Consider the following 26939-nt stretch of genomic DNA (forward strand, 5'->3'; position numbering starts at 1 on the left):
ATCTGTGCCTATCCAAGACTGTTCACCTTGCCCACCAAGTTATTTTATTATTATACCTTCTATTATACTTTTTTCTCCTCTCTTGGGGAGGGATGAGGCTACACCAGGAGCCTGCGCCATGTGCTGCATCTGCGCTAGTTTGGGTGCACGCTTTTACTTGTTGCCTTGACTCAGTGGCTCACAGCAGCACGATCAAACTACCTTCCTTATTTGAATATGCGTCAATGCGTTGCATAGGTCGACCACTCAACTAAACAATTTTTTGTCACTGATAACGTCGCTGATAACAAATCACCCTTGTAAAATTCTTGCCAAACTCCTTGAACAGTACTCCTTCATACTCGACTGATATTGAAACTTTGATGAGAGAATGTTTCGCGGCCTCTTTACGAAAATGTAAAAGGTGTCATTGTAAAAGTAAAAATTGTACATTTTAAACAGGATTCTAAGTGGTTCCAGTGGGTACTGCAACCTTGTCGTACTTTCCACCACTTAATATGTACAGTAAAAGCTCGTTAATTCGAACCCAGTTAATTCGAACTGATGCCCGGGTCCTGGCACAGCCCTGTGTATTTCAATGGGGGAAAACTCCCGATAATTCGAACGAGTCGGCATCCGCTACGGTTAATTCGAACTAGGAGCAACTGGCTGTCACCGCTCCTCATAGAGAGAAGTTAACCCACAGCGAGTAAAACATGCTCCAAATTTACCAGAGATGTAAAACAATGAAAAAGAAAAAAAGCCTTGTGCATGAGGCTTGCATTCCGGTGCATGCCGTAGCAGGTTTTCACTGCCAGAGCACTCGCCCGCGCCGCTGATGCTTCGGCGCGAGCTGTTCCGGGTTTTCGTTGTGCTGTGGTCACTGGGTCGTGATCATGTGGTGTATGTAACGTAGTATGGCTGTATCGCGGTTCGGGCGATGATGGCTTTTGTTGATGCCGCAAGCGCGAGCTACGTGGACAGCAGCATGGAGACGTTGGAGCCGACGTCAATATAATTGAGGCTGCATGCTCCCAGCAGACGTCGCAGGGCTCACACGCGGTGAACACAGCCGACAGTGATGAGTCCGACGGTGGCGACGAGGCTATGCCACCGCCAAGTGCATGTGAAGTAGCGTCGGCGCTCGATGTTGCAGCACTGCACTTCTCTGTCAATGAGAACTCTGGCGTTGTGCAGGAGCTTTGGGCAAGCTGCAGATGATGCTGATGGAGTCTCGGCAGAAGAAACGCAAGCAAATGCATTTCGGAGATTACTTTTAATTTTGACAACCCTTCCCCGTAAATAAACATGTTTTAGAGCATAAACAGCGTCATATATTCCAGCACTAAAGCTCGCTGCTCACGGGAATGCATTCCAGTACTTGTTTCCGGTGCATAACTGGCCAATCAATTTATTTCATTTGCCATTAGGACCGCATGAATTAAATTCTCAAAATATGCCCGCTACAAATGTGTAGTAGCGGCTAGCTCGCGATAACGAGTCTAGATGTGACTGCTTGGGGTTCTGCCCGCGCGGCGGGGCGCTATGACCGCTCATTCTAGCGCCCATTCAATAACTCGAACAATTTTCTGGTCCCCATTGAGTTCGAATTAACGAGCTTTTACTGTACTTGCCAAAAGATGTACTGGCAGTATTAAATGCGATAAAAATATAATTAACGGAATGCTAAAAAATATAATAGCTGCTGGAGAGGAAATACAGAACAGGCCTGTTAACATTTCCACATAGTGGCCTTTGTGACACACAACGCTTCTAAAGTGCACTAGTATTCAGCTCATCTAATGTCTTCTTGTTTCGTTGTTCCCATCGACTCTGTCTTGTGCATGTTTTATTTGACACAGGTAGTACACAAGAATATCATAACCGACACCAAAACATTAGCTGAAAGCCTCTTACCTCTGATACTCAGGCAAAGGCTTGACAACACCTTCTGTCAAAAAAAAAAAAAGTAAATCTGCGTGAGCACTCGAGAAGTTCTTACAATTGGCTGAGCTTTGTGGACAAACTGGGAAACAGAATGAGCAGAGGAAAGTTGGCTTACCATTGTACACTTTAAGGATGGCCTCGCACACAAACTTGTACTGACTCTGCAAGAACAAAGAGAAGGAAAGCTTGCATGCAGGAGCTACTTTTCGTTTTTTTTTATTTCAGTTTGCTGTGTCATGCACTTAACACCAATAAAGCAAAAACTTTGCTTTGATGACAATTGCGGGCATCTAATTACACATGGCATTATGCACATACCGTATATACTTGCGTAATGAACCCACTTTTTTTCCAGAAAAGTTGACATCAGTTTTGGGGGAGGGTTCATTACACGGGAAAAAATGTTTCAACAGATTTTTTTGGAAGCGTCGAGATTTCATATCATACCTCCCTCCCTCCTTCGGTCATCAAAAAACGAAAGGGGGCAGATACTGCTGGCGCTGCTGAACACCAGCAGCACCAGCAGCCGTGCTGCATCTTGGCACGCTGCCAAGATCTAGAGATCTGCCCTGCAGACTGCGAGGGGAAAACTAAGGAACCCATGCGAAAAGCTAAAGGCTGAAAAAAAAAAAGTAAATTCTGGCCGAAAAATGTGGGGGGCGGTTTTTCATTATGCCAGTGGGTTCATTTGGCATGTATATAGGTATTTGTACTAACAGTGCAAAAGACAAGGACAAGCAACACCCATCCTATCCACTTGCTTGCCGATGTCTTGTGCGCTGTTTCGACAAATACGACGTACCACTAGCTTAACTTTCCGTTTTTCCTGCATTATGCACGCGTGGAGGTTGCTGTAAACACACTAGACACTTGTACTATAGTGAAAGCTTAATTATTTGAAGTACATTAACTCGAATTTCTGGGTAATTCGAATTGTGCAACTAGGTCTGTCCATGCTTAGAGTGTAAGACATGACCTAAAATTCGAATATGAATTGGTTCCACCTCCCACAATCTGAATTATGTGCCTGTGCGGCCAGGGCATGCGGCTGCCTGAGCAACGCACCCATGAGGCTGCGCCACCTCTTCTGAGAAGAGGGCTCGGCCTCACGGCCTCGCGGCTGCAATCTTACGGGTGCGTTTTGAGCCCATTTTTACCAGCTCACCCGTGCATTTTTACCTGCACACCGTTTTTACCCTCTACAAAGAAGAGGTGGCGAGGGTAAAAACCACATGTGAGGCTGCAAAAGGTTGGTGAACAGAGGGAAGTTGTGTTCTGTCCATGCTAGCGGCAAGTGGTTTGTAATCTACTGTTGCTTGCAACAGCGGATCTTGAATGCCTCAGTAACTTGCTGTGTCAGCTGAGGTACAGCAAATCAAGCGCATCGCAGCATCGCTGGCACTGAATCCAAAACCACGGTTGTCTCTGGGTCTGTCAGTTTCCCAGTTCTCTCGCATCACTATTCGTGCGAATGGTAGCAGCGGTCGCCCCAAGTTAGGCCTACAAAGTGTGCTGCTGTGTACTCGTTTAGAATGTTGTCCATCTACGGTAATTGCCATGCCAAAACGCTTCAACGAAGATTGAAACCACGTGTGAAGTCAATACTGGGCCGTTACCAGGATGAGATATTGTCAAAAAACACACACATTGATTTGGCGGTTTGTGACTTGGGGTTTGGAAGGCTGGAAAATCGGGCAATTTGTGGCTGTCCTGCTGATTTCTCTTGACGACGTAAAAGGTCGTGCAAGATCTGTGACCTTTCAGGTTGTAAAGTGAAGGTCGACATAGCAGCCACACATTACCTGATTTTACAGCTTGCAGACCATGCTGACAGGGGGTGTCGCTTGCCCTTTTTAATTCCGGTGCAGCCTTCCGCTGTCCAAGTTAAGAGGCGTTGAATGCTGCCAGCCTCTTGTTCAGTTTTGAAAGCTAAGGGGAGATCTTAGGCTTTTTCGGGGTTTAGAACAGAAAGTGTTGGCCACTGCCTTTCAAAAAATGGCGGGAGGTGATCACATTTTCTTTAGAAATGTACCACATTTTCTGTTCACTTTCGTTAGTTTGAACTTAGGTTAATTCAAATTGCGTTAGCATGGAGTTCGACTTAACGAGCCTCTACTCTATATAGCACGGGGAGCTTAGAAACAACTGAAGCACAATTCTGAGGTTAACTAAGCAAGCATCACAAAACTCTGGAATGCTTGGCAAAAACTTGGCATCTCTGCACAGCTCATGCAAAGTCAGACAGTAATATGCTTTCCATGCAAGTCTGCAAGTGCGGTACCATTAATTTAAACTGACAGACTTGCTAGTCTCAACGTTTGCTGCATGATGGAAAAAAAAGTGTAACAGCAACCTGGAACGGAGTGCAGTCGCCGACCGATTTTTCGGACTTGAAGGGACCCCGAAAAATGGTCCGAATAATCGAACAGTCTGAAAAATCCGTGAAGTACAAAAAAATCACTTTATTGAGATGAAATCGGCTTAAAAATGTCACTGATTTTAACTCGCGGCAATTTCTCTTGCTGGTGACGATTTGCACCTGCAATTGCGCGAAATTTGTGCTTTCACTGTACACGCTAGACAGCAAGGTCACCGCATTTAGTTGGAATACTTCCCACGCTTCTTTGAAGGACCCGGCGGGCCCATGTTGTCCACAACTCGAGTGTGCACCACACCGCTCGTCAAACACATGCAAAAATAAGGCACTTTTCGCTCAAAGCGGCGGAACCGCCGGACGCAATCACAAAACGGCGAACGGATGTAACTTCGTGAAGACTGAGCGCCACTCGGTCGACGCGGTCAGAGAAACCCAAGTGACGAAATGGCGAATGTATGAGACCCGCTGCGGTGGCTCAGTGGTTAGGGCGCTCGGCTACTGATCCGGAATACCAGGGTTGGAACCCGACTGCGGTGTGTGCGTTTTGATGGAGGCGAAATGCAAAGGCGCCCGTGTGCTGTGCGATGTCAGTGTACGTTAAAAATCCCCAGGTGGTCGAAATTATTCGGGAGCCCTCCGTTACAGCACCTCTTTCTTCCTTTCTTCTCTCAGTCTCTCCTTTATCCCTTCCTGCCGAGATGCGAGACAGCTCCTGCACAATTTCCTTCCCCCAACAACCAATTTTAAATATGGGACAAGCGATAACTGCCTGCGAAAACGTCGACGACAAAAGAAAGTTGACGGCGCTGACAATCCGGCTGCCACCTCGAAGTGTCAGAGATCGCAGGGACCTCTACTGGCAACAATGAGGTACCGAAGGCATGTCAAGCCAATCCAACTGTAGCCTAAATCCACCTCAATCCAAGATGGCGCCTCTTGCGCCGGCGAAAAGCCGACAAAATGGCCGATTTTGGCCCGCAGGCGACTGAAATTTGTCCGAAAAATCGAACTTTCGGACTTCTGAAATATCCGTCGCGAATATGTATGTGCTTCTATGGGGTGTCTGTGGTGCCTTATCGAGGTCCGAAATATCCTACAAGTCCGAATTACCCGTCGGCTACTGTATTAGTAATTTTATGCTTTCAGTAACCTCGTTTACAATTATATTCAGAAGTGAGGTGTTTGGCCAACTCTGGACATTTTTAATGTTGCCGAAGTTGTAAGGCCGCAGGGGCATTCTGATAACTTACAATATGTCTTCTTTGAACCAAACAGCTGTCATGACCTCTTCTTCTACCAGAACCATAGCCGAAAATTACTACGATGAGGTGTACCTCATCGTAGTAATTTTTGGCTATGGTTCACACTGTAGCATGCATCACCTGGGCCAGCAAAGTATCACAATTGTTATCTTTTGATTCTATTCAATTTTTATCATGCACCATGATAAGAAGCCATGAAAGAAAGCAAGGAATTGAAAGAGAATTGAGAAAAAGGACAAAAAAAATGTTTGAGAGCCTAGTAAACGTGCAAGATTCACTGCACGAAAGGGGGCCCACATCGAGTGCTATGCCGCTGGGTGCCTCAACTGTGACTACTGCACTGGGACGAGCTTCATAACACCTTTGGCGATGCTACTCACAGAGGTCTGGATGAGCATGGCGCGCTGGTCACGCATGTCTCGCGTGAGGTCCAGGGGGTAGACGGGCTCATTGGCCTCGATGAGGCACATGGCAGTCTCCATGAGGATGAGGACGCCCGTGCGGCCAATGCCAGCACTGCAGTGCACCACTGTGGGCTCCACCATGCCGTCCCTGCTTCTGCGGACGCGCTGCACAAAGCCCAGGAACTCTGAGGAGTCCTCGGGCACGCCGTGGTCAGGCCAGGCCAGGTACTGCATGTGCGTGATGTGTCGCTCTTCCCGGTTCTGCACAGCCACGAGGGGGAGGAAAAAAATACAGCCGACACTGTTTAGTAAATAGTTCTGCCACAAAAGCCTGTGTGCAAATTGAAGCAATCTCGGAGGAGGAAAACTGCCAGCCTATTTAAACAAACAGAGGAGGTACTAACTAAATGTTTGCTATTTCGCATTGTGCAAGAAATGTTTTTGCAGCGGAAAGCTTAATGCAGTCTATAGTGCGCTATGCAGGAAGAACTGGTTTGAGTTTCTGCATGCTGGAAAGCTACTGGTTTCTCTAAGAGGCATGAGCATTCACCCATACAGTGCTCAGCTTTCAAAATGCAAAAACGCTCTAAGAAATGCCACCCTGCCTTTTAGACCAGACCGCCACACCACCACAGTTGACCAGAGGCACAGTATATACAACACATGTAAAAAGCACATGAGGAAAGTAGTAGGCTTGAATTCTGGTACTGTCGAGAATCCATCGATCTGTCTAGTGGGTACAAGCGTCGCCAAGCTTGCGCCTATGGCTGAAATTTAGTGCTGTTACATAAGGTGTTAAAGTTGGGCATTTTAAAAAAGGGCTCCGATACCTTTGTTACTACGTGGTTCAACCACATAACCTTGACCAGTTTCGACTATAAAAACTGTTGGTTCAATGCTTGCCAATTAAAACCTTTCTTACAGTTAGTTTTATTGCCACAGGAGCAAAGTTAGTTATGTATAGCAGGCATCTGTAAAATTTGTTTCAGTTTCATTCATTCGTTCATTCACAATCCAGAGCACTACTTCTGAGCAGTTCACACTTGAAGGTCAATACTTGCGTCTAAAACAACAAAGGGCATCTTTCACCAGTCAACAAACACTAAGAAATTTTTTACACCCAGACAAGGCACTATGACCCAGTACGTTTTATGTGATAGCAGTGCAGTTGAGCCTACAAACACTAAGAAATTTTTTACACCCAGACAAGGCACTATGATCCAGTATGTTTTATGTGATAGCAGTGCAGTTGAGCCTAGATATAACAAACTCAAATATTTCGAACACACAGAGGTGTTCGATTGGCTATATCGAACGCACAGATTATCCACTTGAAAATCCTATTATAGAAAAGTTACTCTGTATATCAAACTTATATCTTGCCAGTCATTCGATATAGCGAACTGCACGCAGTGGCCCGCAAGTGGCACTTCTCCTAATCGCACTCTTCAAACACTTCTCGCGCACAGAAACGGGTCTGCTGCGTGGCCTTTCGCAGCTGCTGGCGACGCAAGCACTGCAAAACCACGTGACGAGGTGAATGTGGTGTCTGATTGAGGGTGGCCTCCAGACTATTTCACTCAATTTTCCATGCAACATCACTCTCATGCAGTAAAGACAACCTAAAGACTCTTGCGTGGCGTGCTTTGCTGCCGAAGGCGCTGCGGAAATTAACTGTATGTTAATTTTAATGAACAATTATTGTATTTATAGCGTATATTTAACATGGATAGACATCTTATAATAGGCAGCGGCTAGTTCCAAAGCACCGTCTGAAGCGGCTTGTATGCGAAGCAGGTAAGACTGAGCAATGCCTAGAGAGTAGTGCCCTGCCAACATGCCGGTAAGTGGCACTTCGCTGGAAGAAGTGTGTCACTTGTCTGGTACCATTGTATTCTCACTTCTAGGCTACAAATAAGCTTATCAATTCACATACTTTTATATATCGAATTATCGACATATCGAAATATTTTGCTATCCCTTTCGATTCGATATATCTGGGTATTCACTGTATTCATTGAAAATTAGTTTTGAAAGCAAAATGTACCCCTTTCATTATAATCTGTCTAAACAAAAATAAATGCAAAGTTACATTCTAGCACTCTGTTACAAATCCTCATCACCGTCACAGCTACTGCGGTCATATTTCTACAGCTACAGAGGTCATATTTCAGCTCTTTGAAGGTGAAAGAAAAAAATTAACAACGAAAAAACTTGAAAAGGCAGGCTTCAATGGACATGTATCAGTGAATAACATTCTCACCTGTGTGTTTATGAGGGTGAATTCGCGAAAAGCAAAGGATGGTGTTTCTTTCTGTCGTACACATGACACCTGCGCACAAGAATTGCATTGGACATGTATAAGAATTACTTCAGCACAGAGAAAATGCACGTGACAAAGAAACGTGCTTTTGTGGCAAGACAGAGTTAAACACCCTTTTTTTCAGGGACAAGTCTGTAGTATTTGGTGTCGAAAGCTGCGTGTCCTCCTTCACTACTCCCATGTTTAGAAAAGTGACTCCTCCTAGCTATATTTTCATTCCTGTAACCATGCTAAGTTAGCAATACTTGCACTCCACAGTTTTTATCACAAAATTATTTCTTGCTAATGTGTTATTCACTGTAATAAAGGCATCCTGAAATTTTCTGAATTTTTTTTGAAATAAAAATGAGCAAATACCGTGCCAAATCAGCCGTGAAACTCCCTTTCCAGGAAATATATTTTCCTCACTTTTGAAACTGTTTCCTTCCTCCCGTAGTGCTAGTGATGCTAGGCACGACATGCAATTGCTGCCTGATCATGCATAACTACACAGCAAGCTTTAAGTCTTCCTTTCAGAGATCCGCTCGTCTTGTAAAACAACATCAAGATGTGGAGGCAATTTATTTTCAACAACACATTATAAATCATGAGTAATGGCAAGCAAACTAGGGAAATATCTGGAACAAGGCCAAGAGAGCCTGAGAGTCCACAAAGTTAAAGAAAAATTTGTTTTGATCTCTGAAATGAGTGCCTGCATAAGTCCAATGCTCAAAAGTAGTTGGCTGTCGGCAGTTAGCTGTAGGTTTCTGCTTTATACCTTTTCATGAGCTGATCTGTTTGTTGTATTGTGTTTGCACCATCACATTGTTATTCTTATAACCACGGTTTGCAAAAGATATCTGAAACACAATTTTTCATAATGTCTTTATATCTTCTTCAACAAAGAGTTAATACAAAATTCCTAAAAAATATTGATGCTGTTCTTATCTGGGCTGTGCATATGAAAGTCGCGAGGTCATATCAGGCACCACATGGGTATTTTCTGCATCACTTAGAACTCTGGAAAACATCATTAAATGAAAATGTTGCATTTGTCTGCCCATTCGGCTGAAATAAACTATTCTATTCTAATGCTTGGCACCAACCTGCAGGTAGCCGTAGGTGTCCGTCTCGTACAGGTCTGGCCAGTACTTGTGACATTTGATGCGGCCCCGCTCCACCAGAGTGGTCAGCATCACCACCAGAGTGCACTGCTGCTCCCAAACCATCTGCAGGTGGCACAGCACAGGATAAACTCTATAAACACAGCAGGGCAAACTTGTTGGCTGTTCTTCTCGCAAAGATCTCTGCTACACCAGCTAAGCAGGGTCACATGCACAATAACTACTGCTGCCTCCAAACACGACTGCCCTCATGATGATAACACATTTTGAAACAGAAAACATGCTCAAGTCAGCTAGGAACAGCATGAATAAGACTGCAAATATACATATATTGTGGAACGAAATTACATTTTCTCTGTGATAAAAAAGAAATGCGATCAGATGCTGCACGTGCCCTCGAGTTCGTCTTAAGGAGAACCTGTCATTATTTCATGTGCAAGATACGGTTTTAAGCATTTGTGGGCATGTACAGCTGAAAAGCAGTGAAGCGACACACGCAACGGACTAGTTATCCTTGGTGATCTGTGCTGAGACCTACATTGGCTAGCTTGTGCCCACAAAATGAGAGTCTACCCATAAATGTCAAATATATATCAAAGGCCATAGAAATCATACAAGTTTCACTTCACTAATGGTCCCACACACTCTGTGAAGCGCCTCTACAATACAGTTCCTCTCTCTCTCTCGCCTCTTCCCCATGCCTGCACCTCTCCACTCTCCAACCCCCTCACACTCCTTTGCTGGGAAGATGGCTTCACCAATGTTGCAGATCCATCACTGTAAAAGCACTACCTCGCAAGCTGCATTTTAGCAGCCACTTAACTGCAGCATAAAAAATTCGCAGACCACAGCAAGTTGACAACTGCTGACAAAGACTGCCTGTACTCACCTCCCAGAAATCTACAGTGGTGTTCGGCAAGGGGCCTTGTGTGGCTATGTACCTATTTACAATGCCCGACGTGGGGATGTTCATCTGCATGGATCGTGCATGCACAGGTCAGAAAATTCTGAATTTACAATACAATGCTTCTATATACTGTATACATTGCTTTCTTTTTTTTAAAATAAAAGCTCTGTTCCAATGTTTCACAAAACAGTGCTTAAAGCACAACAGGAAACCTTGGTGCACCCTACTATGCCCTTGCCATAATTAATGCTATTATGGGAGAACTAGAACTATTTTCTTTTTTTTTTAATCATGTGCGATGAACACTGGAGCATGCACTGTGTCTATAGGAGAAATCTATAAGTATTGCTTTGTACAGAAGAAGGCAAAGACACCTAACAGTGTTTTATAGTGCAAATCACTGAGATGAACAGTGGCTTGTTTCACGTGCTTGTGGCTTCAAAGAGGTGAAAACTTCTCGGACCCCCAGGTAAAAAAAATGTAAAATGTACGCTGAAATACTAGCTAAGTTCTTGATAATAATATTTAATAAGTCTCTTGAATCGGGCATAGTACCTGACGAATGGAAAATTTCCCGCGTGGTTCCTGTTTTTAAAAGTGGCAACCGACTGCAAGTTGGTAATTACCGCCCTATTTCACTGATTTCTACCTCCTGCAAAGTGCTAGAACACGTACTCACCAAATACCTCAACAATTTTTTAGACCAGACAGGAATAATGACCAAAGCGCAACATGGCTTCCGTCGAGGATTCTCCACAACAACACAGCTAGTGGTCACTGTAGATGAACTTGCCAAAGTGCTCGATTGTGGTGGCCAGATTGACATGATTTTTTTAGATTATTCCAAAGCTTTTGATAGAGTCCCTCATCATAAACTAGTAACAAAAATGGAAATAATAGGCATTCCGGATAAAATAATCAATTGGGTCACGTCATATTTATCCAAACGAAAGCAGTTTGTCGAAATCGATAGAGCCACCTCTCAATTCTTAGAGGTTTATTCAGGTGTACCTCAGGGATCGGTTTTGGGTCCAGTACTCTTCAATATCTATATAAATGATCTCACAGAAGCTCTCGAACCCTCTGTGTCCGTAAAGTTGTTTGCGAATGATTGTATTATATTTAATACTATCAAATCTGTTTCTGACCAGCTTACTTTGAACGCAAATCTTCAGTTATTAGCTAAATGGTGTAACGAATGGGAAATGATTATTAACTTTGACAAAACAGTTTCTCTCTGCATCAGTAAAAAGACTACGCCCCTTAATTTTAGATACAACATAAATAACAATGCCATCAGAGATGTAAAAGAATATAAGTATCTAGGTGTCACGATAACGTCACGGCTCAAATGGACGAAACACGTCGATAATATATGTTCCTCTGCCTGCAAAAAGTTAGGATTTCTTAAGTTTTGAATGGGTGGTTGCCCTAGTGCCCTAAGACTGAAGGCATATAAATCCATTGTAAGGCCAACTCTCGAATATGCCTGCATTGTGTGGGATCCCTACACTACAGATGACACCCAAAAACTTGAAAAAATACAACGTCTTGCGGCTCGCTTTATTTTCAACCGTTACCGGCGCCTAGACTCTCCTTCCGCCATGCTCAAACTTGCAGACTTAGAACCACTTGCAGATAGAAGAAATAAAGCCCGTCTCAATTTCCTTCATTCATTATACTTTTCTCGACTTGGTATTCGACCCGAAAATCACATCGTTAGTGATTCTAGTCGAGCCTCGCGCCACAAGCATACCCTTAGCCTGGAACCTATTTTTGCACGCACAAATACGTACAAGTTTTCTTTCTTTCCAAGAACAGTTTCTGAATGGAATTCCCTACCACAGACCTCTCCGTTGCTTGCTAATCATTCTTGATATTTTCACTGCTGTATTGTAACTGCATTTTAATGTGTGTCTGCATTTTATATTTTGTGGCATATATATTGTTCGGTACTTGCTTTTCTTTCCCCTGTATGTATTTCCCTCTCCTGCTTGAACATACAGCATGTCCGCAGTATTCAATAAATAAATAAATAAATAAATAAGCCAACAATGCTTATAAAGGTTCAAGACTGATACATTTCTTAAGTTCAAGTCTGCTCTGGAGATAGCATAATGTGCCTCATGTTAAACTAAACAAGTCTGGATAACTACTAATAAAACTGAAAACAGCCTTGACATTCAAACATCTACCCACACTTACATTTACATAACTAGCATTTATATAGTCCCCTGATGTGCCTTCCTGAAGGATGACTCTTGTGGCATCATCTGGAAAACAAACAAAACCATTGATTACTGTTAAATACTGCAAAGCAGCATGAAACAAAGCAGCAGTAGCAAGGCAGTGGAAACAGGCAGTGGAGATGGCAAACTGCAATAGCTAACAAAAAAAAGAAAAAGGAGAAGAAACAGCGACACTCACATGGGGAGATATCTCTGTATCGGTTTTTGGACAGGTTGGCAGGCAGCCTGGCACATTTCATTGTAAAGTCTGCCTTTTTGCGGTACAGTTGCTGCAAAAAAAAATAAGCAAAAAAAAAAAGTAAGTCAGACTTTAGCTTTGCAATCGAAGAAAACTGGCATGAAAGAAAACCGCATCCCGCGTAAACAGGGATGCAATATAACAATGAACCCTGTGGCCATGTAATACGGATGACAAAAGCCTGTGGGATGCTAGATTCGCCCGCTGAAAGCAGAATTTGAAGGCAGCATTTAGAATCCGCACCTAAGTGCGTGCCTTTTGTTACCACAAAGTGTTCCAGTGCAATGCAAAAGTATTCTGAAAACATCACTTCATTTTAAATTATTGGGTTACCAGAAAATTACAATTTATTTTGTCAAGCTAAAACTTGCAGTGGCGGCAGTAATGATTAACCCTGTGATAACCTTGTGCTATGCTCTCGCTGAAGGTGCAACCAAGAGCACAACCAACCATCTTAAAAGGCTTTTCTGAAAACATGGTAAGCAGACTCTGCACCAAATGCCATCGGTGTAACTATTCAGATAATGCATTGGTAACACAAGCAGCAGGCCTCTGAGAGAACAACATAATAAAAATGGAACCTTGAAAATTTAGCAGGTGCTATGAGATAAAGAAATGGGCTTGGGCAGGGCATGTAATGCAAAGGCAAGATAACCGCTTGTCCTTAAGGGCAACAGAGTGGATTCCAAGAGAAGGCAAACGCAGCAGGGGGCGGCAAAATGTTAGGTGGCGGATGAGAGTAAGAAGTTCGCAGGCATAGGGTGGGTGCAGCTGGAAAATGACAGGGTTAATTGGAGAGACATGGGAGAGGCCTTTGCCCTGCAGTGGAAGCAGTCAGGATGATGATGATGGTATAAAGGAGCTATTCACAAGCACAGGAAACATTACCAAGAGAAATATTGATGTCCTATGGAACTATGTGCTAATCTGGAACATTCCCTTTTCTCCTGCCCCACGGTCATTTAGCTCCAGAATTACTCATATCCGTCACTTAATGTGGCAAGCCTGGTTATCCATGGACAAGCTGATAGACCAGCCAACTTTGCAGACTCTGATCCCCCCCCCCCAACCTCGGATGCTACAACTGACTAAGCAGCTCACGACCAAGACAGCCTAAATTAACTGTGTAATTACACATGCAACACCAGTGCGTGGTGCAATCCATTCTTTTCCATACTGCCATTCATTACTAATTGGCTGCAATGAGCTGCCTGGCTACAACGCTAAAGATTAAGTCAAAATACCCAAAGGCAGACTCATAACTATAAGTCTATTAATTTATTAGCTTGTTTATTTATCCAAAATAAATGCGCAGCACCACTTTTCACAATTTTGAAAAGTTTCTGTTTTAAGAAGAATGTGCTGGGGTAGGGAGCAGGCACTTTATTCCAAGCTGTGCAGTTGTACACTGATTTTCTGAACGTCACACAGGTACAAGGCACTGCTCTGCAAAATGAGAAATGTCCAGACAACTAGCACATGCAACTGTGAACAAAAGTAAGCAAAGAAGACTCCACTGTTCCCAACTATACTCACACCTACCCCAACAAAAGTTACAAGACACACAGTGTTGTTGTTTACACAAAATAGGAATTGCATACACTGCACCTTCCAATTTACGTCCCTTCCTCGCGAAAAAAAAAAAAAAAGGAGAGAAGAAAAACATCACTGCATACACAGCAGCTATTTATGGCTCTTTGATGGTACTGGCATCAGTGTCACATTTCACCTAGTCCACAAAAAGGGACATGATTTCACAGCCAACACACTATTTCACTCGCAGCTTCAAACCCTCTTGAAAATGTCCCAGCCTTTAGAGAAAAATAGGGGGCGGTAAATCCGAAGATCACTTCGATTGCCCGCCTACTGGGAGCGGCCTTTGTTTTTTTTTTTTTTACCTCGAATTGGGCGATGGTGGCGCCGCTCTCGAGGCCCTCGGCCAACAGCAGCATCGACTCGGCCAAGGCGCCCCCGCCGCCGCGGTTGCCCCGGCCCGCCACTGCAGAGTCCGGAATGTACTGAAAGTCGGGCTCCTCGATCTGCTCGCCTGCGGGCACTGCTGGGCCGCGCCGCGAGGCACGGAGAGAGAGAGGAGGACGGCCGAGGGGAGGGGGAAAAAGAGGGAGGAAACGGAACGTAGGTGGGAAAAAGGGTAGGGGGCAGAAATACGAACGGGCGAAGGGAGGAACGAGTACAGGGAAAGCGAAGCAAAAGGGATGACAGGAAAGGAGGGAAAGACACACACACACACCGAAATGATTAATGTAGACTCAAGGCAGTACGTTTTATACAAATGCGATAAAAACCAGAACGGAGAGCTTCAACGGATGCGGCTTCGCATCGCGCAACGGGGAGAAAAGGGAAAGAGGCGAGCGCACATCCCACCAAAGGAGAATGAACAATCGCCGCGGGCAGCTGCAATTAATGCTCCCGCCAGCCTCACGGTTGGTCTTCCGTCGGGTGTTCTCGAGATTTTTTTTTTTCCCCTTTCGAGCACTAAATTAATTTAGGCGACTTTCGCGTTCTGCAGCGCATGCGTCGTTACACTGGAACATCACTGGAGCGCAGCGTTCTTCCATAAATTCTGTTCCATAAATGCCGTAAATGCTTGCGGTCAGAGCCAAGCATGAAAAGCTGTCAAACCTAACCCCACTGTAATTACTCCCCACGACTTTCCCGCAAAACCCGGCGTAAAACCCTTTTTACACGAGAAGGGGAGAACCAGCGTAAGCCGCTAGGGCTCAAAATCTCGCCCAAATCGATGCCACTCCCACGAGAGAGAGGGTGAGGGAAAGAGGAGCGGCGGGAGAGAGATCGCGACGAGGGGGCACCGTGTGGCCCGGCTCAGCCCAAGCGGCCGCCGCGAAAACAGCCGCTCGTAAAGCGTGCTTCTCCGCGCTAAGAGTTTCGTCCAGGAGAAGCCCAACCTACGCGCGGCCTTGGAGCGGCGGCGAAGAAATCGCTTCCGCGTTCGACGTCGCCGCGCTCCCTCCGGCACGCGTAGGCGCGCTGCGAGTGCCACACGCACAGCCAGACGCATGGACGAGAGGTAGAAAGAAGCGGGAAAGGGGACGGGGAGAGACATTTATCCGCGAAGCCGCCATCAGTCAAGCTCCGAATCCGTACGGGAAAGGACAGTCGCTCGTGAGGTCGCTCTAAGCCGACGCTCGCGGCAGAAGCCCGTCATCGCAATGAGAGAGGCCTGCGCTCTGCTTAACGTGACCTGAATAGATGACGGATTGTGACCTGTGGTCGGTGCCCAGGTTTTCACAAACTGCTTTAAGAAAAAGGGTTTTCTAGAAACTCGGGTACAGTTTGCACGAATGAAACGCTACGAGACGAAAGGAAGGGAAGAACGACAGATGCTACTGCCTCGTCTTGGGGGACAGTCAAAGCAATGCACTGGACGAAGGCCGCTAGAAGGATCGTTGCTCCCAGGTGTAAAAAAAAAAGAAGATGCAATCCGGCGTACAAAACGCATTAATTCACCCCAGATTCATGAACTACTAGCTATACACAAAAAACAACAAGACAGATGTGCTCAGCGCCGACGAAACACGACCGCGGCAAGTGCTACTGCGAAGGTAATGTTAACTCTCCTGCCTTTACAATGATTTTCTAGCTTTCCTCGAGTCTGTTTTCTGGATGCAAGTGAACGCTGTAGTTGTTTATCAGCGACTTGTTAGTTAATAGTCTAATAACTGCCCCACGTAGAACCTCCGCTTTGTTTACTGCAGATGGGCCTCAACACAGCAGCTGCAGAGAAGACTACGACTTTTAGAACAAAAAAGGTGAGCGGCAGCGTTTATGACTGGCTGAAACATTTAATTTCAATGGTGTAGAACACCCAAAAATTAGCCACGAAACATTATAAAAGATTTTGGTGAAATGCAGAGCCTAATAAGTTCATGATGAAGCAAACAATACCGTGATAGTCGGCGAACATTGTACACAAAGTTTATGACGGCCGCTAGAGGTGATTGATCCAAGCCACTGGAGGTGATTGAAACCAAGACGAGCCTGCTGGTTCATTAAAAATTTTCGACAATTACAACACTTCCGTTCGGCTAACTATGGACAGGAAAAGGCGGGGCAAGGCACATGCTATCGATTGCAAAAGAATGCGGCTAAAGGAAAAAAAGAACAAATGATCGCCTTCAGCGCCCGGCTTGGAACAAGGATATTAAGTGCGTTGCTCTTTAAGCATGAATGAAGGCTGCGTGTTTAGATGCATTCCACTTGCATAACCAAGTTACGAGGACATTCAACTTAGCGGTGCTTCTGTGGAGTGTACCATACAGCGGCTATCAGTAAAACAAGAAAATCAAATAGACACGCAGCGGAATAAAGGATGTCCATATTTAAGACGCTTGCATTTCAAACTAAAGCAAAATACCAGAGCTTAAGCTGCAGCATCTCGCTCGCTACAACAAAAGCGCGGCTTCCAGCTGGCCTTAGAACTGCACTGATCAGCTGATAAATATAGCTCTGCTCGAGATAATGCCGGTAAACAAAAAACAAAAAAAAACGGCCACGCATTACGAAAAAGCGCAACTCGGGGCAATGGACGATTAAAACAGCCTGCTAACAAGGACCTTATGAAATTTTCCTTCCTCCTCGCTTCTCGTACTCGATTTTTGTTTTAGTGTGGTAGTGATATCAGCTGGTGGCGAAAATTTCTATTTGCCTTCTCCAAACAGGCTGCGTACAAACAAGCCAAATTTTCCGAAACGGATTAACACTTCCGACGCGGATGCCTTCCGACATCCCGAGTGTAACGGAACCGGAACAACAAAGTGTTTTTTTGGCCAACCAATCAAAGACGAAAAAAGTCTGCCGCCGCCCTGATCAGCGATGTTATGGCGATTGCGACATAATCCGTCATAAGCACGCAGGTTAGCGCAATTTACTCTCGCGCTTCAACTAGCATCCCAAATCCTCTTTCCTTCCTTACTGTGAAAGTCTCTACCGAAGTAGTACCCTGAGCAATAAACAACAGTGTCAGCTGCGAGAACAACGCAGTTCGTAGCAAGAGAGGGTGGTACGTGCTCTCAGGTTGTACACCAGCTCACGGAAAGCAGTTGAGAGGGGCTCCAGAATCAAGTACGATAAAGACGACAATAGTAAGGAGACAGGCAGCTCACCTTGCGCCTTGACGGTGAGCACCAGCTCGCCATTGTCCTTGGGCGCCCGGATGAGCTTGACCACCTGCGAGAGCCAGAGGGCCAGGCCGGGCCTCAGACGGCGCACGTACAGCACGCACAACCAGCGCGGCACGCAGCAACCGCCCGCACCGGCGGCCGGAGAAGGCGGCGTCGGGACCCGACGGCTCCACGACGCGAGCACCGAGGCGACGCTGGCGCGCGCGCAGTTCATGACGTCGCGAGGGCCCCGCGCCTCTCCGGCATCACGATCGCCGCCGCTCCACGGCGCGGGCTGGTGGCGGCCGTCCGCCCGAGTCGACGCGCCGCGCACGCGAGCAGCGCGCGCGTCGTCTTCGCCGAGGGAGAGGACGCCCGCGCAGGTCAGCTGGACGCCGCCGAGCGAAGCACACCGAGACGAGCGCGCGCTCCCTCTCCAGCAGCGGGACGCTCGGCGCGCGCCGACGCTCGGTGTCGCTATCCTCTCCCCTCCTCGACGCCAGTGCCGCCGCCGCCGGTCGGGCTCTTCGCGACAACGCGAGCGGCGCCCTTGCGGCCTGCCCCCTCCGATCGCGACGACACTCGATTTCCTCGCGGGTTGGCGGGAGGAAAGGGTCGCTCCACTAATGAGCGCGAACGAGGGCACTGTACTGCGCCGCTGCCCCTAGACGCGCGAAGAAGCGGAGGAAGCAGCGGCCCGCCGGAGAAGCGGCGAAGAAAAAGGCGGGGGTACCCGCGGGGCGCTCGATAAGAGAACGGTGCTGACCACCGTTACGCCGCGGGGGAGGATGAGGGCGGTGCGCCAAAGAGGAAAAGGTTACGCAATCCGCCGCCGCCGCCGCCGCCGTACGCGGAAGAACGCGGCTTCGCGCGAAAAAAAAAAAAAAAAGGGGGGGGGGGGGGGGTGGCTCAGAGGCCGTCGCTCTGGAAACGCCGCGGGAGGCATCGATACGCAAGACGCGAGGAGGAGGGGATGCCCACCCAGAGGTGTGGGAGCCGTGCAAGAAACACCTGCTTCTTCGCGAATACCGTCGTTCGCGCCAACGCATCGCGAAATACTTCACCGTTCACGACTGTTTTCGCAAGCTCCGTAGGCAGCCCGACTACACGCTTTTGCTCGCAATCCTGGCGGCAATGTGTATATACGGCCTTCAATACAGCTACGGTGTAGCGAAACCCGCATTTCCATCCGCAACAACAGCGGAGCGACGCTGGCGCGAATAACGAAGGCGAAAGAATTGCACCGGTTCACCAACTAGGCTAGCGCGGTCAAGTGAGCTGAATGCTCAGCGCTCCTTACGAGGCCACGTGGCGAGTGCAAAAACAATTGAGTTCCTATCAACGGCGCCGTGCGGTTAACACACAGCACGGCAGACGGGCACACAGAACAAGAATATACAAGTCACTATTCAGAGAGTGCGCCTCCTGCACAGTGCGCTTGAGATGCGTTGCCGTACCAACTAGAACACAGCCGTCTCTGCTGCTGCTGCCTCGTTTCGACAAAAGCACAGCCAGTCCTGTCGGCGCGCGCTCCTGCTTGATGCATCAGGCTCCCGCATCGTGGCGTTTAAGATACGGCCCTAGGTCCGCCGCGCACTCCCACGCACCCCCCCCCCCCCCCCGTCTACCTTGGGCTGCCGAAAAGACGCCGCGAAGCGGGAATCGATGCCGCTACAGAGCGTGGGTCGGTGCAGAGCAGCGCCCGGCCAAATCGATGGGCCAGGTGATTCACCTGGCCGCGGCCGACAGAACGCCGCCACGTGCGTGGGCAGCGCTACACAGTGCCTACCGTGAATGGTGGCTGCCATATTGGGCGCTGGGCCGTTATAACCCTTCCTGGGTCCTACTGGACAACAACTCCTCGCGCCTTTGACAAGAATAGTCAATGCTACTTTCATGCTGTTAATAAAATGCTATTTCTTAAAATGACTCATTAGTCCTTTTTTAAATACCTTTGAGTTATTTTCGTCAAAGGTATGAAAATGGACCCATAGGCTATTTCAAATAGAGAGCCATGACAAGAACGCTGCCAATTAAAAGACAGCGCAAAACAATGACTCGCCGTTCTTCACAACTAAGATACGGTTAATATACGCAAGATATTGTCTCATTACTGCACCCCTTCCCGTCACCTCGAAGAGGCCGTAACGACATCAATCGATCTGTGAGCCTGCGATTTCTTTTTTCCTAGCTGGCTGTAAACACTGACCACCCGCTGAATCCAATACAGCGTTTTAGCTTAGCGGAGACGTACTCAGGTAGACTTATACTATAGACTACGGGATGCCTGCTCCACCCGCGTAGAGACAGGTAACTCCTGCACCCGCGCAGCAGGCACCTCGTAATCCGGTATATGCCTGTATACGTATAAGTGCTGTCTTCGCTACGCTAACACTCTCTAATGAGAAAATCTCCGCAGCGATAATACCCCGGTGCGCAGCATGCGACCGCTCGCTGCCTGTACCTACCTGTTCGTGCGAGAGTCCGGCCACGTCTCGTCCGTTGATGAGCAGCAGCTGGTCTCCCTCGCGCAGCCTCGGCGAGCACGTGTCGGCGGGCGTGTGGGGCACCACGCGGGAGACCAGGATGGGCAGGCTCTGGTCGGCGCCCCCCTTCACGTTGAAGCCGAAGCGGCCCTCGGCGTCGGCACGCATGCAGACGCGCACCGCCGGAGGGCCACCGCCCTCGTCTGCACCCGCCGCCGAACCGTTCGCCTGCACGGCAAGGGGAAACAACGCATACGTCAGGGGCGGGGGGCGCCTTCAAGAAGCGCGCAATGAAGAGACGCTGAAGGGACCACGCTTACGAAGGAAAAAGTACCGATAAAAAGAGAGCATGCTTCACATTCAACTTGCTGAGTAAAAAAAAAAAAAAACGTCGAGCGCGTTCTAACGAAGCGTACCCTATCGTAATGACCTGTTCTTGAACGTAGCGGTCAGCTCCAGGCCAGTAACGCGTAACTCGCGGAAAGGGCGCCATTATGCAACACAACAGACGCTCGCAAACCCGGAAGGCAGCCACGAAGTGCGTATTCTCGTACTCACAATAAACTGATCGTTTGTCTTGTTCGCGATTTTGATCGTAAACCACAAACAACGCATTCTGTTGGAGCGTACGATTAATGGCCAGGCTATTTTTGTTCCCCCATCAAACCGGGCGAAGACAACGGCTCGTCGTACAACAGGCACGAATCTTGGCCTACGCGGTGACGAGAGAGAGACTCGGTCGGTTTTGAGTTTCGTTTCAGGCAGCATTTGTCGAAGGACGATGGCGTTTCACCCCTAGCACGCACACGATGTGACCGAACTCGTGGTTTCGCTGCACTAAAATACGACTGTTGCAAAATAAACAAACAAACAAACAAGCAAACAAAAAAGGCGACCAAAAGCGAATGGGAACGCTCCACTTATCACGCGTTTCATCATCCGCTGTTTTTCTCGTTTTCACATAAAGCACCATCTTGCTGTTACTGTCATATACGTGTACAGATGGCACTAATTTTTGTGTGAAAACACACGAGGCATGCATAGAAGACAATACTGAAAGCAGGCCATCCTATACAACGACGGGTAATGCGAAGCACGGGACAAATGACAGAACAAATAAAAATGAAAGACCATTCAGCGTGGTTAGGCCAGACGCGAATTAGGCGCGGCAGCATTTCGGTTTTCATTCTCTCATTGGTCATTCTCTACCTTGCATTCATAGATCTCTGGGAGTCCTCACACCACCCCTGGCGCAGTGGTACAGCGGTTAAGCGACGAGCCACTGCCCTGCAACCGCAGCTAATGCGAGCGGTGGGGCTTGTGAGACCAAGGCTGCTCTTCCCGAACAACCTCTCGCGACTAATCATTAACTGAACCGCCACCTGCCACGGTGGGCAGGTTGCTACGACGTCACAAGGATACATGATCTAGGCCGCCCACTTGCCACCCAGCCCTTCAAGGTCGCAAGGGGCCGGACAAACATCGGCGAAATCGGCGAGTGGGGCTGCAGTGTCAGCGCACGAAAATCCCCAGAGAAGCAACCTAGGGGGCAGGTGCGCCAGCTAGGTCACGTGACCGTATGACGTCATTACAACCTGAACCACGCAGAGGGACAGGGTAGATGAAGCGCACGAAACACAGCACAGAGGCAAAGAATAACACGAGACAGACGCTTTGCCTGTGTGCTGTGTTTTGTGCGCTTCATCTACTCAAGCTATGCACCAACTTGCTTCAGAACGTGTTCTGCAATACAGAGGGACTGCACAGACAACGGCTAATCGGATGAGTGGAAGCTCTATAGTGATAGCGCACTAAAACAATCGCAAGAAAGACATATCACGCGTTTGCTACGCAAATGTCGGTCACGTTCGGAGTGCCAAGCGCAAATGGCGGAAAAGGTAAGTACCAACAAACGAAGAATAGCGGCATAGAAAAAAAAAAATGCAACAACATTTTTTTTTCCTTCCAAGCAAGCAAGATGCTCACTCATTATGCACTAGCAACAAATACTCAGCCCAATGGGTAACGCGCTTTACGGAAGCAAATCTAGTCACGGAAGCATACATGCAGGACAACGTAATGTACTCAAGATCGCCGCGGAGTTTCGAATGCAGAACTTTATACGGGCCCAAACTTAAGCAGACTCGTCGCGAGACATGAGCAAATAGCCGGGTTTGAGCCATTACCTGAAAGACAATCCCATTCCCAGCAGGGCTTTTCATCGCGGGAGCTGCAGCGGCGGTGGTTGCAACGAATCAGACCGACGCCAATATAGCAGCAGCTTTCACCGAGCGAGCTATAGCAACGCAAGCCCGAACGACGGGAAGAGTCGGACACCGCGATTACGTATACGCGGGAGCTGCAACAGGCTCGAACGACGCCGCGATTACGCGCCCTCGGAGACCGTTCGGTTACCGAAAACGCAGCCCGGCGAGCGGAGCACCGGGATGCCCAAGATTCCGCCTTCGAGGAAGAAAAAAAAAAAAACCGCATGCACCGTACCGCCGCGTATAAGAACGAGAGGGCCGGCTTTCCACGCACGAAGCCATCCCGACGGAACGAACATATACGAGCCGGAACGCAATCCCAGCTCGTGGGAATGACGGCAGTCAAAACCACGCCATCTCGATCGTACCCACACACGCTGGGCCAGTGAGCCCGGTGCACAGGAGCACTCCTGCAGTGAATGCGCGCCTTGTACGCACATAATACGCTCCTACCGGTGGCGAAGGCTGGGCAGCTCCACGGGATGACAGAAAAAACAGCCACTGCACGTATGCGGCTCCCGGTGTGCTATATATATATATCTGTATACGCAGGAAAGAGGCGAGAGAGGCTATAAATTAGGCGCGCCGGAGAGGCGTATTATATACGGGCCTCCTTGACGTGAAAGGTTTCGCGGACACAACCAGCCCATGCAGAGCGAGACCCATTCTCGAGCTTCCCAGAGTCCGACGCTCAGCGCGCATGCTTTCTCCGGTCGCCGAACGCGTAACTGCCTGAGCAAGAGGTGTACCGAGTGAGCAACGAAAACGCCTGGGAGGAGGAGAAGCAAAGAACAACATAGACGAAGAAGAAATGAAAGAAGAGAAAAGGGAAAAAGACGCGGGACCATTGTGCGCGGCAGCAACACGCGAACGGCAGCAGCGGGCTTCGGGAAAACGGTTGCGAAAACCGGCTAATATGACAGAAAGCACGGGCAGCCGTTTCAGCGGTGATGTGTTTACGACGCAGCGACGATTATGAGGAAAGCGAAAGGCGCGCGCTAAAGAGGAGAGAGAGAGAGAATGGCACGGCTGAGAAAGCTGGCTCTGCTGCGCAGTCGGGCAACAAGAAAACGAGTTCCGATTAACGGTGCGGCCCCGGGACGAACATTTTCACGGAGTTTCCCCCCCCCCCCCCCCCAACTCCAGGATCGAGCAGCTTGCGCACACTAACTCGGAAAAGACGAAGGGAAAAGAAAAAAGAGAGAAACGCGCAATCCTTGCACGTATATAGCAGAACGAACGCTACCTTTAAGACCGCACCTTCCAGAGATATAATTCAACAGAACACAACACTGGGCTAGTTGGATCGGACTCATTGCACTAATTTAGTGCCAGGAAACAGGGAGGGACACTGAAAGAAGGACGACACGAGCGCGTCTTACAACTGAAATTTCTTATGGGAAAACACGTGAATATATTATTACGAAGTTAGTTCACAAGGTTGTCTACAAGTCCGGCCAGTTGCGCCAAGACGCTGACTGTTTGCCCCGTCAGCCTGTCGATCCTCCTGACTCCCACAAACTTGATACCGACGATTGTGTTTTGTCCATCTCGGACTTTCTACACATCGGCGAAGAGCAGCGCCGTGATGCATCTCTGCGCCCTATAATCGACGCCTCCGAAGCGTCCCTTCCGATCCTGATCTGAGACTGTTCGTGCTACATCACGATATTCTGTGCCGTCGCAATATGCGCCCTGATGGCGCCGACCTCTTGCTCGTCGTCCCGACGCATCTCCGCCCCACAGTCCTCACCCAGCACCTCCACCAAATATTACGAGGTCAGTTCAGCAGCAAGATACACAGAAGACACACCAGAAAACAGGTCACTCAAGGACTAGCGGCAGCGTACTCGTCTTCGTCGACTGCCCAGCGACACAAAAGCGTTGTCTTCGCTTCGCGACTGTGTACCGTAACAATATGAAGAAAAAGGCGCGCGAAAACAAGATTAAAACGACATCGTCAAAGGTCACTTCACAACAGACGAATGCAAAGTGTTGTTTGTTTCCAGAGATGATGGGCGCGAACGAGCCCGCTAGGAGAACGCAAGCGTTCATTACTACACAGGCACTTTCAACACTTCGGTATATTATTTCGATAAAGGCCCACAAAATGACGTGGTCACGCGCAAATAAAAAAAACGAGAGAAAAGCTGAAAGGAGGCTGTCCAGTTTCGTTTCGTAGGGAACACATCTAAGAAGAGAGACCGAACAACAGTCCTCGTTACCATGCTGGTCACGGTATAACGTAACCCCTCTCTAACGCAGACGCACACACAGTGGTCCTTCCAAGCAGACACTCCGACAAGCAAAAGCGAAGCGTTCATACAGCAGCGACCAAGAGAACGAGTTCCGTTTCCTATTACAGAACACGGTCCATCTTCAACGCCAAAAGCGGCAGCCCCGAAAAGGCGTAGAAGCAAAAACGGCCTCCGCAAAGGCAGGAAAACGGGGCGAAGCAGTAGCATAGCAGTACGAATGCGGCGGCGGCGAGAGAAACGCGAGCTATTTACGACGAAGGCACAACTCTCGGAGGAACGCTGAACGGGAAGAGAACGATTAACGGTGCTTACGCGCGAGCTTCTGCTGCCGCTAAAAGGGGAAATTAGACGAAAAGACGAGACGGGAGGGAGAATCACGGGGGCTTCCGCAGCACACGGGCACTTAATGCGCGAGTCTCGGCGCGCGCCCTCCAGGAAGCAGAAAAAGGGGAGCATTCAGAACCTCCTCTGTCTTATCAATAAGCGGGACACCACGGGAATGGAGAGCCTTCGTGACGCGGCACAAAAGAAGCGAGACAAGCGAGCGTGCACAGGCGGCCCATGCGAGGCAAGCGAGCGCTAATATGCGCCAGTCCGATTAATGTGGCACGTGTAGACACACGGCGCAAGTGGACGTTTTCTCTTGTGCTGCCTGCGTAATGCCGTCAGCAAGACTGTATACGTGAGCCCCGAGCGCGCGGCGCCGTGCACGCCTATTATTTTAAGACCAGCTCACTTTTAACAGCTATACGGTAACATACAGGCACCGTTTGCCCTGAACTGAAATGCGGATATATGACACGTGGGTAAATGAGGCGGAGAGTTGAGCAACCGCCTGCCGATTGGCGTCACACCTCAGGTTAATGTAATCACGCTTAAGAGGTGTTCTCGATGCCAGACACGGACAAAACATACGCAAAGACTCGATTACAGGAAGCGCCGGCCCGCGAACAAGCATGTGCGCATAACAGGCAGCCCAAAACAAGCGACTACGATATTCAGTACAGGGCATCTTTCATTTCATGGTTTGGTTTAGAACATAACTGGTATCCTGTTTAGCACTACATGTGCAGCTGTCACTAGGCAGAAAAATGTGCAGCTTACATTGTTTTTCTTTCATAACCTCTGTCGACACTGAAAAACTGTCCCTCCACAAGCCGAGTTCCGATCCTTTCATGCTGACAATACAGCTGAGCAGACATCTACTTATTTCCCCCCCCATAAACATTTAACATTAGGATAATGGGAAGTCAAGAGGGAAATAACTAAACGAAAACAAATCTCGCCCCCCTGCGGACATTGACAGCACTGAGTCCAAGCTTCCATTCATATAAAACAAGGGGCTCGTGACCCGGAGCCGTTGCCTGCGTTGAGTAACGTACTACAAATAAACCGCCACTCGGGCGGGTCCTTTGTTTATTTAGACCCATTAAAAGGAGCAAGCTGGCTCCGCATATAGTCGCGCACTTCCCACTGGCGGACGCTCCGGCACACATGTTCCGACGAGGAAGGAAACAACCTCGCGCAACCCACGCGATATATATATATATATATATATATATATATATATATATATATATATATATATATATATATATATATATATATATATATATATATATATATATATATATATATATATATATATATACTTATTCGGCGAATCGCGGCGGAAGCCCCGAGTCCGCGGCGCGTCAACTCGTTAAAGAAATCCTTAAAAAGAAGAGAAAGGGGGCGAAAATGGCTCGGCACGCACCGTGCCATTCTCGCAAGAGCTGAAGCGAAGAGGATAAAAACAAATAAATAAACGAGCTCCAAGAAGTTCGCGGAACGAAACGGCGCTCAGTTCCGCGTTCCAGCTTAGACATACTACCACAAGACGCGGCGCCAGATGTTAGGCGCGCGAGCGGAAGGGAGGAGGGGGTTTGAACTCCAGACGCCGGGAACCTTTTCTTCCACGGAAACTAGCTGGAGCCGAGCGCGCACACACACACGCGC

At 48.1% G+C, this 26939-nt stretch overlaps 1 protein-coding gene across 6 annotated transcripts in view; it reads right to left on the reverse strand.

The window, feature by feature from the left end:
* The window catches only part of Ptpmeg (protein tyrosine phosphatase Meg), a 267518-nt gene that overhangs the window by 3948 nt on the left and 236631 nt on the right, over positions 1-26939 (reverse strand). For all 6 annotated transcript variants that reach the window (XM_077657837.1, XM_077657839.1, XM_077657836.1 and 3 more), the window contains 11 exons: positions 20399-20644; positions 17934-17997; positions 14688-14845; positions 12730-12820; positions 12508-12575; positions 10285-10368; positions 9378-9500; positions 8233-8301; positions 5946-6230; positions 2042-2087; positions 1897-1930 (listed from right to left, as the gene is read on the reverse strand). In XM_077657837.1, the coding sequence (XP_077513963.1) occupies positions 1897-1930; positions 2042-2087; positions 5946-6230; positions 8233-8301; positions 9378-9500; positions 10285-10368; positions 12508-12575; positions 12730-12820; positions 14688-14845; positions 17934-17997; positions 20399-20644 (1268 nt within the window). The remainder of the gene's footprint in view (positions 1-1896; positions 1931-2041; positions 2088-5945; positions 6231-8232; positions 8302-9377; positions 9501-10284; positions 10369-12507; positions 12576-12729; positions 12821-14687; positions 14846-17933; positions 17998-20398; positions 20645-26939) is intronic.

The sequence above is a fragment of the Amblyomma americanum genome, chromosome 3, assembly GCF_052857255.1.
Source record: "Amblyomma americanum isolate KBUSLIRL-KWMA chromosome 3, ASM5285725v1, whole genome shotgun sequence".
NCBI classification, from domain to species: Eukaryota; Metazoa; Arthropoda; class Arachnida; order Ixodida; family Ixodidae; genus Amblyomma; species Amblyomma americanum.